General features: G+C 35.2%; 1 protein-coding gene across 1 annotated transcript in view; it reads left to right on the top strand.

The window, feature by feature from the left end:
- LOC150105838 (uncharacterized) overlaps positions 1-16105 on the top strand; it is a 62807-nt gene that overhangs the window by 8875 nt on the left and 37827 nt on the right. The window contains exons 2-3 of the mRNA XM_090394372.1: positions 1136-1359; positions 2572-3210. Coding sequence (XP_090250498.1) covers positions 1138-1359; positions 2572-3210 — 861 coding nt within the window. The 5' untranslated portion in view covers positions 1136-1137. The remainder of the gene's footprint in view (positions 1-1135; positions 1360-2571; positions 3211-16105) is intronic.

Raw genomic sequence — 16105 nt, 5'->3', positions numbered from 1 at the left:
TGTCAGGGGGAATTGTAAATGCAAAATCATCAGGATCATGATGATAAAGATGTGAGATGTATTCTGCTTCCATAGTTTTAACATCTCATTAACTAGCTTTACCACTTTGAGATTTGTTATTGTTTATCTGGATCATCTTAATTGAAGATTATTAATGAACATTGTAAAAGGCTTGTTACCATGCCTTTGTAGTCAAAATGCAAAAACAAGGCCAGTACCAGCAATCTCATCTATCTTTTTCTCATTATGCATCTGATTGCTTTAATTCATCATTTAGTATGAATGTTGCATTAATTCTTGTAACACATAGAGGTCACATTTTCACTGAGAAGGATCTAAATTTTATAAACATTTTTAAAAATGTTTTACATTAAAAAAAAAAAATAGTAGCCTTTTAAGTGATATTGGAATATGATTCAGTTCAGTGACAAGCCATTTGAAGGAGCTGATAGTGCTTTCTGTTTAAAGAAAAAAAAAGTATTTTTCATTATCAGCATGTAAAAATAACCATATAGAGATTTGTGTCATAAAAAAAAAATTCTGATAGAAAAACTTTATGACAGTAAAATGTTTTACCACAAAATTGTATTAAATTATAATAAATATAGAGAAAATAGTTACTGGTAATGTTTACTTGTTATTGATAATAATGATAATGCCAGCCTGGTTGGCCAAGTTGTTAGCATATCTTCTCTCCAGCCAAAAAACTGTGGTTTCGAATCCCACCGTGGGCATGGATGTTTGTGATTGTGAACAGCACTAATGTTGATGGATAGTAAATGGCCTTGGTGTTGATGATGGTAGTTGTGATTCGTTATAGTTGGCGAATTGAGTGGTGAAAACAGAGTTGTAGAGTAGGTGCCTCCCTCAATGAGTCTTTGGACTCCCTGGAGGTGTCACATAATAATAATAATTACTGATAACGACTGTTATCAGTGATTATTTAAAAGTTTAAACTTTATAGGATTTAGCTAATAATTTTCCTTATATCTTTTATAAAATTGCTTGGTATCTTTAACACACACACACACATATATATATATATATATAAACGAGCTAATTTTATTGTAATTAAGCTATTCTTCATTATTATTTTTTTTCTTCTCTTTGCTGTTTCCTTTAAAAAAAATAATAGACATGGAGAAGCAAAATAATCAGTTAAAACAAGAATTGGAAAGGCATTTGTCGGCAGATGAACTGAAGCATAAGCTCTATGAGAGGTTTCAAAAAAGAGGTGTACTGAATCATCTACAGGCCCAATTGAGAAATCAGCTTGCCCAAGAATTATACAAAAATTCTTCTCCTCAAGAGATTCCTTTTGATACCAGTGGAGGAAAGAAGGGATTGCTGCCACTTCAGGTAGGCAGTAAACCAGTTTGTGATATTTGATAAATGCATTGCAGAAAAATGTCACCTTCTTATGAAATGTTACATTTTTTGTTGCAGTGATGAAATAGGGTACTCTATTATTTATGCGTGTGTGTGTATTCTTAAATATGGTATATATATATATATGTTACCGCTATGAAATGAGAGAAACAAACTTTTGAACTTTAACGATACGGAAGCCGTTAATGTGCACATTACCTAGGTAAAATGCGGAAAACTCTTGATTCTGCACGTTAACGGAGCAAATCAGTTAATCTGCAGATTAGCTAGGTAATGTGCATATTAACGGCTTTCGAGCTTTAGCGGTAACATATATATAAAATGTAGATAAGTAAATGCCACTTATTAGGATTGATGTGCTTTTAATAATTTTATATAAAAATTTATAATATACAATTTCAAGATTTTATTTTTGAGATCTGAGATAACAATATGCCATTAGACTATCAGTAATTATATTCTGAAAGTCCATAATTTAATTCTGAAATAACTGCATAACAAGTCTTCATTGATTAATTTTTTAAAAAATAAAGCTATGATTCCAGAACATTTATTTTAAAAGCACAAATGGTTGGTGCCACTTGACTTTACCTCAGTGAAGTTATGTGATACATACTAGTTTAACTTTTTTTTATAATTAGGCAATTGTGAATATGATGCATAATACTAACATGATCTAGAGAGGTAAAAATGAATTTGAGCAATGTTTGTTGTATGATTTATCATTGAAGACTTCCTAGGATAACATGACTGTGTTCAACAGCATAAACAATTGATCACTTTTTTTTGTTGTTTGCTTTGATGGTAGCCACATTATTTAATTATCATCATAGTGATGACTGTGAAGAAGCCTTTAACTGAAAAATGAAAATGAAAAATTTGTTATTATTCCAGCTATTCAGAATGTTGATTTGGGAGATATTTTATGGTATTTCTACAGTAGAATACTGGATGGCATGTTCATATTCATATAGATGGAAAAACAACAAAAGAAATTAGTGAATAAGATGTAATTATTATATGCAAATAAAAATAATCAAAGTTTTTAAATGATAAATTTAATAATATATATTATAATATTATACTGTATTCTGTGCAAATCATTTAACACTCTCATATGAATTTAAAATACTGAAAGTACAGTATTTAAGGATGATACTGAAAATCAAATTTTTCTTGCAGGTTTCAGAATGGTTGGTTCATGATTATCTCCTTAGACAAAACTATGAGTATACACTATCAACATTTATGAGTGAGTCTGGTTTGATGTCAACTCCAAAGCGAGGCTTAAGCATCTATGATGTACTCTATATTATGGGGGTTACCCAGAATTCTAATCATTATAAGCTCATTACTGAAAAGTATTTATCAGCAAAAAATGAAAACTTTCTATATATATTTATAAAGTCTCTTATGGACTTGTACATAACTAATGAGTTAGCTAAAGGAGACAGAACTATATGCCAAGTATGTGGAAATGACAAAAATAAAGATCAACTGTCTTCAAAATCTTTATATTATACCTCACTTGGACACAGTGGTGCAACAGATAATGATCATAATGTTTTGCCAATATTAAATCCAGGAGAATACTTTAAGAGAATGCAAGATCTGTCTGAAAAAGAGAAACACATTAGATTAGCCTTGAAACATGAAAGAGAAAGCCATGAAGCTGATATTCTACATATGAAGCAAAAACTCTTAGAGGAATTTGATCACTTGTATGAACATGAAAAAGCTGTAAGACAAGAACTGCTGAGCAGAAAATCTGCACTTTTTCGAGAGGATGAAGCTTTAGAGAAAAGAACAAAAGAACTTCAGGTATTGTACTAGCAGTCATGAAATTGAAGAATTTATTTATTTTTAATATATCATATTTAAATACATATCATATTTTTAAACCAGAAATTTTATACACACATATACACAGGTCTGGCTGGTGGCATGTGCAAAGTGTGCAATATACACAGCCGCTGCAGAAGAAAAGGCACCTAAAAGATCTCAAAAAATATGAGATAAGAGTTTAAACGAACAACGAATGGTACATATAATTATGAATGTACGTCGTCTTCCGTTCGGCCCTTTCAGATCTTCCCGGAAACGAACAAATAAATTCTGAAATTGTATCCTGGACCCGATTATATCACTAATCTTTTATTAAAATTTACGAAAATATACTTAAAATAGTTCTTCTTCATTTTTCGATGTATCATAAATCAACTTATGATTAATTGTTGAGTTTCGTGTAAGGGCCGTATCCTAATTTTAATCATACTACTGATAACTCATTCTTCTCGATATTCGAGCCTGTTATATTAGCTGGCTGTTAGGGCAGTGTGAGCAACACAAAATAATCGGCAACCTTGATGAACTCTTTGCAAATTCACTGATTGCATTGAGAATACTATTGACTTTGCCCATTTTGATTGATTGTTAAGTTCTGTGTAAGGGCCGTATCCTAATTTTAATTGGATCGAATGCATGTGGTCCCACCCTAAAAGTCGGCTTACTACTGATAACTCATTCTTCTCGACATTCGAGCCTGTTATATTAGCTGGCTGTTAGGGTGGCGTCAGCGACACAAAATAATCAGCAACCTTGAAGAACTCTTTGCAAATTCACTGATTGCATTGAGAATACTATTGACTTTGCCCGTTTTGATTGATTGTTGAGTTCTGTGTAAGGGCCGTATCCTAATTTTAATTGGATCGAATGCATGTGGTCCCACCCTAAAAGTCGGCTTACTACTGATAACTCATTCTTCTCGACATTTGAGCCTATTATATTAGCTAGCTGTTAGGGCGGCGTCAGCGACACAAAATAATCAGCAACCTTGAAGAACTCTTTGCAAATTCACTGATTGCATTGAGAATACTATTGACTTTGCCCATTTCAGTTGCTAAGGGAGAGAGAACATTTTCTAAATTACAATTAATAAGGAACTACCTGCGATCAAGCATGAGTCAAGAAAAACTAAATGGTTTAGCACTAATTTCAATAGAAAATAATATTGCTCAGTCTATCAACATTGATGTACTGCGACAGGATTTCACTAAAATGAAAGTCAGACGAGTCCCTTTTAGCAAAATTAATGTAAAGAATATTTGAATAAATCTCTTAACTTTATATTACTATTTTATATTATTTTGAAAATTTATATAACTTGAAAAAAATTTGTATAAGCAGGACTAATCCGTAGGTAACATTATACTGTAAAGCGGTTTTCATTTGTTTTTCATTTCCTGTTCGTTTATTCACACTTTATTAAAAAAAAAAATTTTTAGAAAGGCACCGAACATTAATCGCACACACAAGAAAAATACTTTGCGCCAGTCCTGCATATACATATGCATAAAACAGTAGCCTCCTGCTTTATGACCCCTCACTTTAGGATCTCTAAATTTTACAACCAGTAAAAATTCTGTTTTGACTGTATGGAATGCTGCATCACAGAAGTGAGTTGATTGGGATGCAGTGCCAGCCTGTACATAAGCACTGCGCCACTGCAGCATCCCCAAAGAAAAAAATGAAAAATTTTGATTTTGTTTGTGTTTATAAATAATAACAATGCTAACAACATTATATAAATGCAATACAACATGTTAAAGGTTACAGCTTTTGTTTTGACATTGTTTGAATAGTTAATAATTGGAATTGTTCGATTAATGCTTTAGATTACAAAACAGATGCACTGCGATCTAACGCCAATATTCGTCGGCACTTGTCATTGCATGTTACGCCATTCGGACACTGCTCAAACAGCAGTGTATTTTTAGTATCCATACGCACGTTATTTCTGTGAGATATGAAACGTTTATTATTGGTGCATGTGCGTGGTGAACTTTTTTTTGTCAATCTTATTTTATTTTGTTAAAATAACATATAATTATTTATTTATTATAGATACAAGGCCGAATTATGATGAGTATTACTGTTTGAAAGTATGAAAAGAATAATATTTTTTCAATTATCGTTACATGAAACAAATGCACTGCAATCTAACGCCGATATTCATTGGCGCTTGTCATTGCACGTTACGTCATTCGGACACTGCCCAAACATCAGTGTATTTTTAGTATCCATACGCACGTTATTTCTGTGAGATATGAAACGTTTATTATTGGTGCATGGGCGTGGTGAACTATTTTTTGTCTATTATTTTATTTTGTTAAAATAACATATAATTATTTATTATAGATACAAGGCTGAATTATGACGAGTGTCACTGTTGAAAATAAAAGAATTATATTTTTTTTCGATTATCGTTACACGAAACAAATGCAATGCAATCTAACGCTGATATTCATTTGCGCCTGTCATTGCTATTGATACAAAATTTTTATTATTGGTGTTTGTTCGTGGTGAGAATGAAATATTTTTAATAAAGCAATTTTTAATATGTAAATTTATTTATTAATAAATTCGTTACTGATTAAGGAAAAAGATATTTTGTATATGCAGCACCCCCACTTAAAATTTTCACTGGCTGCCACTGTTGGGATGCATCTCCTGCTACAATAGTTTGCCAACTGACCACAACCACAGTGAACAACCTAGAATAAAACTTAACTAATATGACTCTTAATAATTAAATCAGTCATTTATTTATTTTTATTCATTTATTATTATTATTTTTACCAAATAACCAAGTTTTATGTCACAAAATGTTGTGACATAAAACATTGTATAATCATTTTTACATTGTATAATCTTTAAAGGTACATGTGGCATAACTATAAACAACAAATTATATGATAACACAGTAATTAACTTTAATGAAGGTATAGATATTTCATACTGAAAATAACAGTACTTCATCAGTGTGTAGAAATAAGAAAATCAAAGAACAGGAATATAAGGTACATACAACAACCAATTTACCAATTAAAAGCAGTTGTTGCAAGCTATAAATGAATATTAATAAATAATATCAAAACTATTTTTGATTTTTACATAAAATGAGAATGGGAGGGGGGGTGGAGAGAATCATTCCGATTTAGGTTAGGGTGATATAAAAGGACTTCAACTTTCTTTGAAAAAGCTTTCATATTTAAAACTGCTTCTGTGGAGAAGAAGAAGTTCATCCCACCAGATACTGTATTTAGTGTCAATACTTTGCTGTGCCAGACCAAACTTTTGAGGTTACACATATTCATTGTAATACTGATGTTCACTAATTCTTTTTTTCACATAATGGCCTGTCTGCCTAAAGTATGTCAAACTATATACAAGGAATTTGGTAAACATCAGCTAAAGATAGAGGGGGACAGTTTGTCCCCTCTGTCTTTAGATATCTAAAGATATCTAACCATCTAAAGATAAACTGTCCCCACCATCAGAGTTCTTCAACAGACTGCAGGGTTCCAATCCCTTATATTTCTGGTATCTCTGAACCTATTGGTAAAATTTGGAAGAAGTATCACCTTATTCCCACATACACTATCTACCAATAATTATCTGGACACTTTAGCAATTTACAATTGATACCAACAAGCGAATCCTAGTATTGGGTACTTCACAACTTTCTTTGAAAAAGCTTTCACAGGAAGTGATCAAAGTCTTCCATCTTTGGCTTTGATCACTTCCTGCACCCTTTGAGGGAGGCTTTCTACCAATGTGTGGCAGACATCAGGTGGAATTTGTCGCCATTCCTCCATCAAAGCAGCTCTGAGTTCAGCAACAGATTAAGAATGTGCTGCTCTGGACTTTAATCGCCATTCCAATTTGTCCCAAAGGTTTTTGATGGGGGTTGAGGTAAGGACTCTGCACAGGCCAGGACAGTCATTTAATACTTATCTCTTAATATTCCACAACAGCTGCAGCTTTGTGCATTGGGGCATTGTTGTCTTGATAGTAATGGGTCCATTCCATAAAAACCCCAGTGTAGACAGCACCTGATTATCCAGAATATCAAGGTACTGCCTTCATGGAACTATGAACAATGACCAGTGGTCCCACTCCAAACCAGATGAATGCATCCCCCCACACACACACCATTACTCCTTCACCACCAAACTTTACCATGGGTACACACACACACACTGTGGTAGCAAGTGTCCACCAGGCTGCCTCCACACCTTTCCATCAGACTGGAAACAGATGAACCTTGATTCATCACTCCAGAGAGTACTGTTTCACACTGGTTCAGTTCACATGCTGTTTGCAACAGGCCAGACAACCCCTTGTTCATTTTTGTGATGTTCAGATTGTGTGATGGCGCTGCTCTTCTGTGGGAACTAAATAAACAGAGTTCTTTTTGTACAGTATTAGTGCTCACAATGGTGATACTGGTGTTCTGGAATTCATCACGGATGGTCTGTGCCAATTGTGGCTAGTTTTTGCATGCCACCCGTTTTAACATCCCCCCCCCCGTCCCTGTCAGTCACTTTCGGTGGTCACCCTGGTGTTTTCCTGCACTAGTGATGCCCGAACATCTCCATTTGTTGATCACATTACCAACCATTGATTTTGGATGCTCCAGAGTGGCAATGGCACATGCCACCAATGTGACAACCCATGATGACACCTCTCTCAAAGTCACAGAGTTCACGTCACATTGCCATACCACCTGTATTCAACTATTACAATGAAATACTGCTTCCTACTATCTGTACACTGGTTTTTATGTTATTAACAAACCTGGAATGTTTAATAACTTCAAATAACAGGGGATGTCTGGACAATTATTGGTAGATAATGTATTTTTCTATCAACAAAACTCATCTGTTACCATCTACAAAAGACAAAGTGTCACCTCTCTCCCTTGTATGTAATTTGACATACTTTAGGCAGAATTTGAAAAAAGAATTAGTGAACTTGAACATTACATTGAATATGTGAAACTTCAAAAGTCTGGCCTGGCACAGCATAGTATTGTCACTAAACACAGTATCCAGTGAGATGAAGCTTGTCTTCTCCATAGAAGCAGTTTTAAATACAAATGCCTTTGTAAAGAAATTTGTAAAGCCTTTTTACATTGCCTAACCTGAATCAAAATGATTCTCTCTCCCCTAAAAGTTTGGGAGATTCACATTTTTGTAAACATGAAAAATAGTTTTAATATTATTTATTAAGATTAACTAATTGCTGTATGTACCTTGCATTCCAGTTCTTTGATTTGTGTGTTTCTACACACACACACCGATGTACTGTTATTTTATTATTATTACGTGACACCTCCAAGGATTCCAGAAACTCAAGGGAGAGCATCTTCTCTACAACTGTCCATCTCCACTACTTAGTCCACCAACTACAGCAAACCGCACCATCTACATCAACGACATCTACTGTTATAACATCTAATGTTATATTCAGGCAATGACAATCAAGGAAAAGAAGTAGCCATAGTATTCAACACAAAATACGAGACTAATCTTCTTGAATGACAGGCAGTCTCAAGTACAGTTATGTGGGCAAATGGAGAGCTGGACTTATTTGTGCCTATGGTCCCACAGAAGGTTCTACTAAGGTAGAAGTGGACGAATTTTTTTGAGGCTTTAGAAAAAGCAACTGACACAATGAAAAAGGAAACGTTGGTCCTTGTTGGGGATCTAAATAGTAGAGTAGGAATTGATTGTCAGACATACAAAAATATTTTGGGAAAATTTGGAGAAAAGAGCAAAGCTAATAATAATGGCAAATATCTGTTGGATTTCTGCTCAGGACATGGACTGGTTATTACTAACACCATGTTCCAACATAAATATGTGCACAAATTCACATGGAGAGAAGAGATGAGGAATAAGAAAAGTCTCATTGACTATGTTATTGTTGATAGTGATGTTTTTCTCCCTCCAGAGTGTACAGAGGATTTGAAATTGGAAGTGATCACTATTTAGTCTTGAGCAGGATAAAATTGAATTTCATATTGAAAAGAATAACATGTAAGAAAGTTTTAAAGCGAAGAAAACTTGAGCAGCTCTCAGATGGGAACTGTAGACTAAAATACACAAAGATTATTGAAGAAAAAATAAAAGAGTTTGAGAACAGAAACCAAACCTTGGTGATTCAGAGGCAAGCCTTGAAGAAAAACCCCGATTGATTCAGCCAGAGAGGCATGTGGTGAGGTTGTCTGCAAGGATAGAAAAATCAGAACTCCATGGTGGACACAGGAAGTTAAAGAGGCAGTGAAGGAAAAGAAGAAAGCAAATCAAACGTTCCTGTCAAATAAGTCAGCTTGTGCTCTTAGAGAATACAGAGACAAATGTAAGAAAGCTAAACAGTGTGTAAAACTAGCTAAACAAAAGTCATGGGAGGACTTTGGCAGGAACATAGAAAATAAATATCAAGAAGGTGATAAGATATTCTGGAGGTTGTTGAAGAAGCTTAGAAATGGAGGAAAGAGTGCTGTAAAAGGAGTTAGAGATGATAAAGGTGACATGAAAATGGGAGAAAAAGATATCCTTGAAGTATGGAGTAATTACTTTGAAAAACTGCTAAATGAAACAAGCAGTGATAGCACAGTGGTAAAAAACACTGACCATGCATGCAGTCAGAATGACATATCCATACTTGAAGTGGAAAAACCCATCAAAGGCTTGAAATGTGGAAAGGCATCAGGAATAGATGATATTCGACCAGAAATGCTAAAGTATGGTGGTATAAAAGTCTTACAGTGGCTGCACTGCATAGTTCAGAAAGCCTGGACAGAGGGACGAATTCCCAATGATTGGAGTAGAGCTCTCATAGTACCCATATATAAAAAGGGAAATAAAACTGAATATGAGAATTACAGAGGTATTTCCTTACTGAGTGTTCCTGGCAAGATTTATGCAAGTGTACTTGAGAAACGGTTGAGAAGAATTTTTGGAAGAAAAGTTGGTGAAGAACAAGCTGGATTCAGGTCAGATAGAGGCTGTCAGGATCAGATCTTCACTTTACAACAAACAGCTGAGAAATCATCGGAATATAACAAAGATCTGTATTTAAGTTTTGTCGATTTGGAAAAGGCATATGACAAGGTGCCAAGAGAGAAGCTATTCAGTATGCTACAGTTATATGGTGTCAATGTGGCATTATATCAAGCAATACTTAGTCTTTATTTGGTGTTGTAAGTCAGCAGTTAGAATTGAAGGAAGTACAGGAAGATGGTTTAATGTTAAATCTGGTGTGAGACACGGATGTACATTATCTCCTCTGTTATTTATTATCTATATGGATCACATTATGAAGGAAAGTGGTATTAAACATGATATCAAAATTGGAGATGTTAATGTCTGCTCTTTGCTTTATGTGGATGATGTTCTGCTTCTAAATAAATCCGCTACGAGTCTGCAAGATTCACTGACTAAATTGAATAACTGTTGTAATAGATATGGTATGAAGGCAGCAATAAAAAAGACAAAGACAATGAAAATAGGCAGAATCATTGAAAATGTCAACTGTGTTGTGAATGGAGAACCTGTGGAACAAGTAAAACATTTCAGCTACTTAGGCACGATTTTCAGTGAAGATGGTAAATTAAATACGGAAATAGACAACAAAATCACCAAAGCTGGTATGGTGGGAAGTCAATTGAATAAATTCATATGGAATAAGAGAGAAATTAGTCGGAACACTAAATTAGCTGTATACAAGACAGTGTTTAAACCAGTTTTAACTTATGGATCTGAGAGCTGGGTCAGAAGTAAAACACTTGACCAAAGACTAGAGACTGCAGATATGAGAGTCCTCAGAAAGATTAGAGGCATGAACAGATGGCATCAATGGCAATATCATATTAAAAACAAGGAAATTACGAAAGAACTTGACATTGTCAGCATTCAGGAATGCGTTAGAAGAGCTAATCTAAGGTGGTATGGTCACTTAAACAGAATGGGTGAGGGAAGATTAGCAAAACAAGTGTTCTCTGCTAGCTTGGCAGGAAAACGACCCAGAGGAAGACCAAGATATAGGTGTATTGATATGGTACAAAGTGCCTTAGACGATAGAAATATAAGATCTGATAATGTTGGAGTCTTGACAAGTAAGACTGATTTGAAGGAAAATTGTAGATAGGAAGTTAGTAATGATGTAAATTTTTCATGTAGTACTATCATATCTTGTACACCCCTTGAGGTTACATGGCAGGAATTTGATGATGATTAACTATTTCATTTTTTCTTGAATAATATTTGGGTAGTTGAGTCTAGAGTTCATCTTTGAAAGCTAGGTAGGTTTGGTAGATTTGAAATTTATATAGTGTTGGCAGTTGTAAAGGTGAAAGAGTGTAGACACAAAAGTCAAGCTCTGGGACACTTCTGTTGAAGGAAAACTGCAGAAGAGGAGGCCATGTACCATTATAAATAGCAATTTACCAGAGAAGCAGCTGGTTACTGAGTTAACAAGGGCAGAAGATAAATCATAAGAGGATGATTTAGTACATAGATCTCTATTCCCAACCTGATGAGATGTCTTAGAAATGTTAAGAGGAACTATACCAATTTCTTCAGGCCTTTTTTTCATGGCTTATCTTTAGACGGGTGAAGTGGGCAAGGATATTTACTGTGGATTATGAGTGGCAGAATCTATATTGGTGGTAAAGAAGTTGACTGCCTCCTATCAACAGTCATTATTTTTATTTTTTTTTATTTTTAAGAGAACTGCAAAGTGTATTGGGCTGATAGTTTGAGGCAGACTGATTTTCATTTTTGGAATGGCTGGAATTAGGCTGGCTTCAACACTAAAGGATATGCATTGTATGAGTATGAAAGATTGTGGAGATGATACTGGATGTGTGTTAGTTTTAAGCACCTTTTTTGGGATGGGAGTGTTGGGCAGATATCAGGACAAGAAGACTGGTTGGTATCCAAGTTGTTCAAAATTCTTTTGATGGTCTTTTAGCAGAGGACTAGAGGAGGCATGCAGTCGATTGTTCTCTATAGTAGGAGATAATTTGCCTTGGTCATTACTAGAGGAGTTATTATTATCATCATTATTATCAAGACCTACATGGAGTTAAAAGACTCATTGTGGGAGGTCCCACTCTTATATGCACAGCTTATCATACCTCAACTTAAATGCATTCACTGTCCATGCACTCACCACACTTTCAGGCAGTGCATTCCAGTCACCCACTACTCCCTGTGCAAAAAAAATCTACTCCTCACCCCCAGCTCACACCCACCTTATACAGTTTCCAGAATGACCTCTCATTCTCTCCGTCTCCAGATATTCTATGAAAAATCTCATCCATGTTAATCTGGTTAATTACCCCTTACCAACTTATGTCTCGATCATGTCTCCCCTCTTTCTTCTGTCCACTAGTCTGTAATTTGCATTCTCTCAGTCCCTCCTCACAGACCAGAAATCAACTTAGTCCATCTCCAGAACTCCAACATCTCATCATCCTTTTGAAAACCTGGTGATCAAATCTGTGCACAGTAATTCATATGCAGCTTGATCAAAGTCTTGTACAATGGAATGAAAACATAATTACTTCTACATGCCAGTGTTCTCTGCTATTCCTATAATCTGCTGTGTTGTCCTCAAAATTTTAGCAAATTGTCACAAAATTTCAAATCTCTATCCACCTTAACACTCAAATCTTTCATCTCCTCCACCTTCTCTAAAATATCCCCATCAATCCTATACTATGCATCCCATCTTTGCTCCCCAAATGTTAAAACCTTACTCTTCGTAACATTAAACTAATATTGGCCATCCCACACACTTTTTAGGTCCTCTTGCAAAGCTATGTTAGATCCTGAATAAATGAATTTAAAGAAATTATTCATTCAGAATCTAACATGAGAATTCTGGCTGACTTAGATAATACTTGCTCACCAGCAGAAAGTTCTGATTTGCTGTATAGGAAATTGTGTAATAGTATATGAATTGTATCAGAAATATTTTGTAATCGAAAACTAAACTGGAGAATTATCAGATATTATGATTTTTGTAAGAAGGAAATAGTAGTTAAATTTTGTCCTATTAAGCTGTCTTGTACTTTGTAAATCGCCAGACACTACCTCTCATAATGCTCCCCAACTTTGCATCATCTGCAAACAACTGAGTATCGCCATTTAAGCACTTTCCACTGTCATTTACATGCAAATTAAACAACAATGATCCCCAAACAGATCCCTGGGGCACACCAGTAGTGACTTTTCTCTTCTGGGATTTCACTTTCCTTATATGCAACTTTTCAGATAGCAAATTCATTGTTATCAGAGAGATTTAGTTAATGGAGGATGATGTACTCATGAGAATAGAATGTGATGGTTATAGCATTTCTGAAAATACAGAAAAGATAAAAGAGGAGGTGGAGTGTTACTGAAGATTCAAAAGAGTTGTCCTCTTCATGTGGAACTCAAAAAAAGCAGTAGATAATGGTTTTGAGGCTGTTTGGTAAGGTAAGCATGAATTTTAGATATTTAGTAGGGTGTTAGATATTTTTAGTAGTATATATTAGATATTTACAGGTCAGGAAAGGTAGAGAGAGAGAGAGGGGGGAGGGATTCTGGAATGTTTAGGCAGATGAGACTGGTGAGTGACAGGAAGGTGATAATAATGGGTAACTTTAACTATGGAGGCACTGATTGAAAGCAGGAAACATGTAAGGAAATTGAATTCCTTGAACTGCAGTAGCTCAAGCAACACATAGCACATGAGTGTTAGATTGAATAATATCATCTCATTCAGTGATAATAAATGTCATACAATGCCACCAATTGGGGAGAATGATTGTGTGTTGAAAGTTTATTTTCCACTTGGTTAGAGTATAATAAATTTAGTTTAATCCTTTATCCAAGTGTGAGCAAACAAAGTTGCCCTGGTGTGTACCACCTTAACCCAGTCCTGAAGATACTTTCAGGCGCAAACTTTGTTTGCTCACACTTGGATAAAGGATTAAACTAAATTTATTATACTCTAACCAAGTGGAAAATAAACTTTCAACATCTTTCTCTAAATCCAGAGTAATTTATTAAAAAAGGGTGGCACACCAATTGGCAATTCCTATAGGTGGAGATGACCTGCAAATGCTTCTGCCTGATATCTCGACTTGGTCCTGGCTCCCACTGAAGAGACCTCAATAAAGGTCGAAACCGGTCTGGGTAGTGGCCCTTCCCTTAATGCATAACAATAGACATATCCGCAAGGAGATGTGTTTTGCATTATAGGAGATACTAGGATAGGAGTGTTGGATCTTGCTCCACCTTTGCAACGAGTTGCCCTGGTGTGTACCACCTTAACCCAGTCCTGAAGATACTTTCAGGCGCAAACTTTGTTTGCTCACACTTGGATAAAGGATTAAACTAAATTTATTATAATGATTGTGTGGTTTTGATGTGGGAAGTGGCTAGGCAGATACAGACTTCATGGATCCAGAGGAGGGGACTATAATTAAGGAAACAGACTGGTGATATGCATTGGCTTGATCAGTTGAAGGGAAGAGAAATCAGCAATGTCTGGGACCTAGTCTGAAATCAGCTACTTATGGCATTGTCAGATTGTATTGTTATGAGGATAAATGTGGGATGTAGGAACTATTGAGAAAGAGGTTTTTATGGAGGAGATATAAAGAATAGGTTACTTCTCAAAAGGTATGAGGAGTATAAGGCACAGGCTAGGAAGGTGATGAACATAGTGAGAAAGCAAAAATTGGCATATGAAAGGAGATTGGCTGAAGTAAAAGCAGAATCCTAGAGGATTTCATAGTTATGTTGCCATTAGAAGAAAGGGTGAATATGGAAGAGTGACTTCAGTTGTTGGAGATGGAACACAGGGTCACATCTGCTGAAGATGTAGTGGAAATGTGCAATGAGCATTTATTTAGTGTATTTCATGTAGGGAGTTAGGAATAGGAAGGAGGATAGAAGACTGACAGGTCAGGAATGGGAAGTATTTATAATATTAATTAGCCTTGATGTTAATAAGGCTGTGGGACTGGATGGAATACCACCACCACATGCAAGGAATGTGTGAAAGAGGAGTCTGACAAAAGGAATCCAAGAAGAATAGAAAGAAGTAAAAATAGTGTTACTGCATAAGGGAAAAATCCAAGTCATCATTGTTCAACTCTAGGCCAGTGTGTCAAGTGTAGTGATGAAAGTGTTAGGGAGCCTGGTTAGAGACAGAATATAAACCTGGATTGATGAATATAGAAATCTTTCAAGAGAGTGAGAGCACCATAGGGGAGGTTTTGCTTTAGTAACTTACATTTTATAATAGAATGAGGATGGTCTGAAAAGTTCTCAGCCTAACAATGAAAAAACAAATGTATAATTTCAAAATTATTTATATTTTTCAACATAATCTCCCTTAAAACTAATACATTTATTCCAGCAATGCTCCAGCACCATTATCCCATCCCTGTAGTGGTTCTCAGTAAGATCTGCAAAATATCCCTCTACAGCTGCAATTATTTCTTGATTCGAAGAAAAATGCTGACCAGCGAGGAAGAGTTTTAGTTTTGGGAAGAGATAGAAGTCAGAGGGAACCAAATCTGGGGAATAGGGTGGATGCTTCATAGTGCAGATCCCTTAATTTTCTCATTACCAAAACACTTTTGTGGGCAGGTGCGTTGTCCTGATGAAAGATGATTTTTTTCTTCTGCAAATTGGGTCTTTTCTCAGAAATTTTTTTGTCTAGTCTGGTTAAGAAATCAGAATAATATTTCCCAGTTATTATTTTACCTTTTCAGGATAATTAATAAACAAATAAACAAAATGCCTTTAGCATCCCAAAACACCGATGCCATGACCTTTCCTGCTGATGGAACTGACTTTGTCTTCTT

The sequence above is a fragment of the Typopeltis vanoorti genome, chromosome 6 (assembly GCF_054136105.1).
Source record: "Typopeltis vanoorti isolate ZY-2024b chromosome 6, IOZ_Tvanoo_1.0, whole genome shotgun sequence".
Taxonomy (NCBI): Eukaryota; Metazoa; Arthropoda; class Arachnida; order Uropygi; family Thelyphonidae; genus Typopeltis; species Typopeltis vanoorti.
This window is presented reverse-complemented; position numbering and strand designations above follow the sequence as displayed.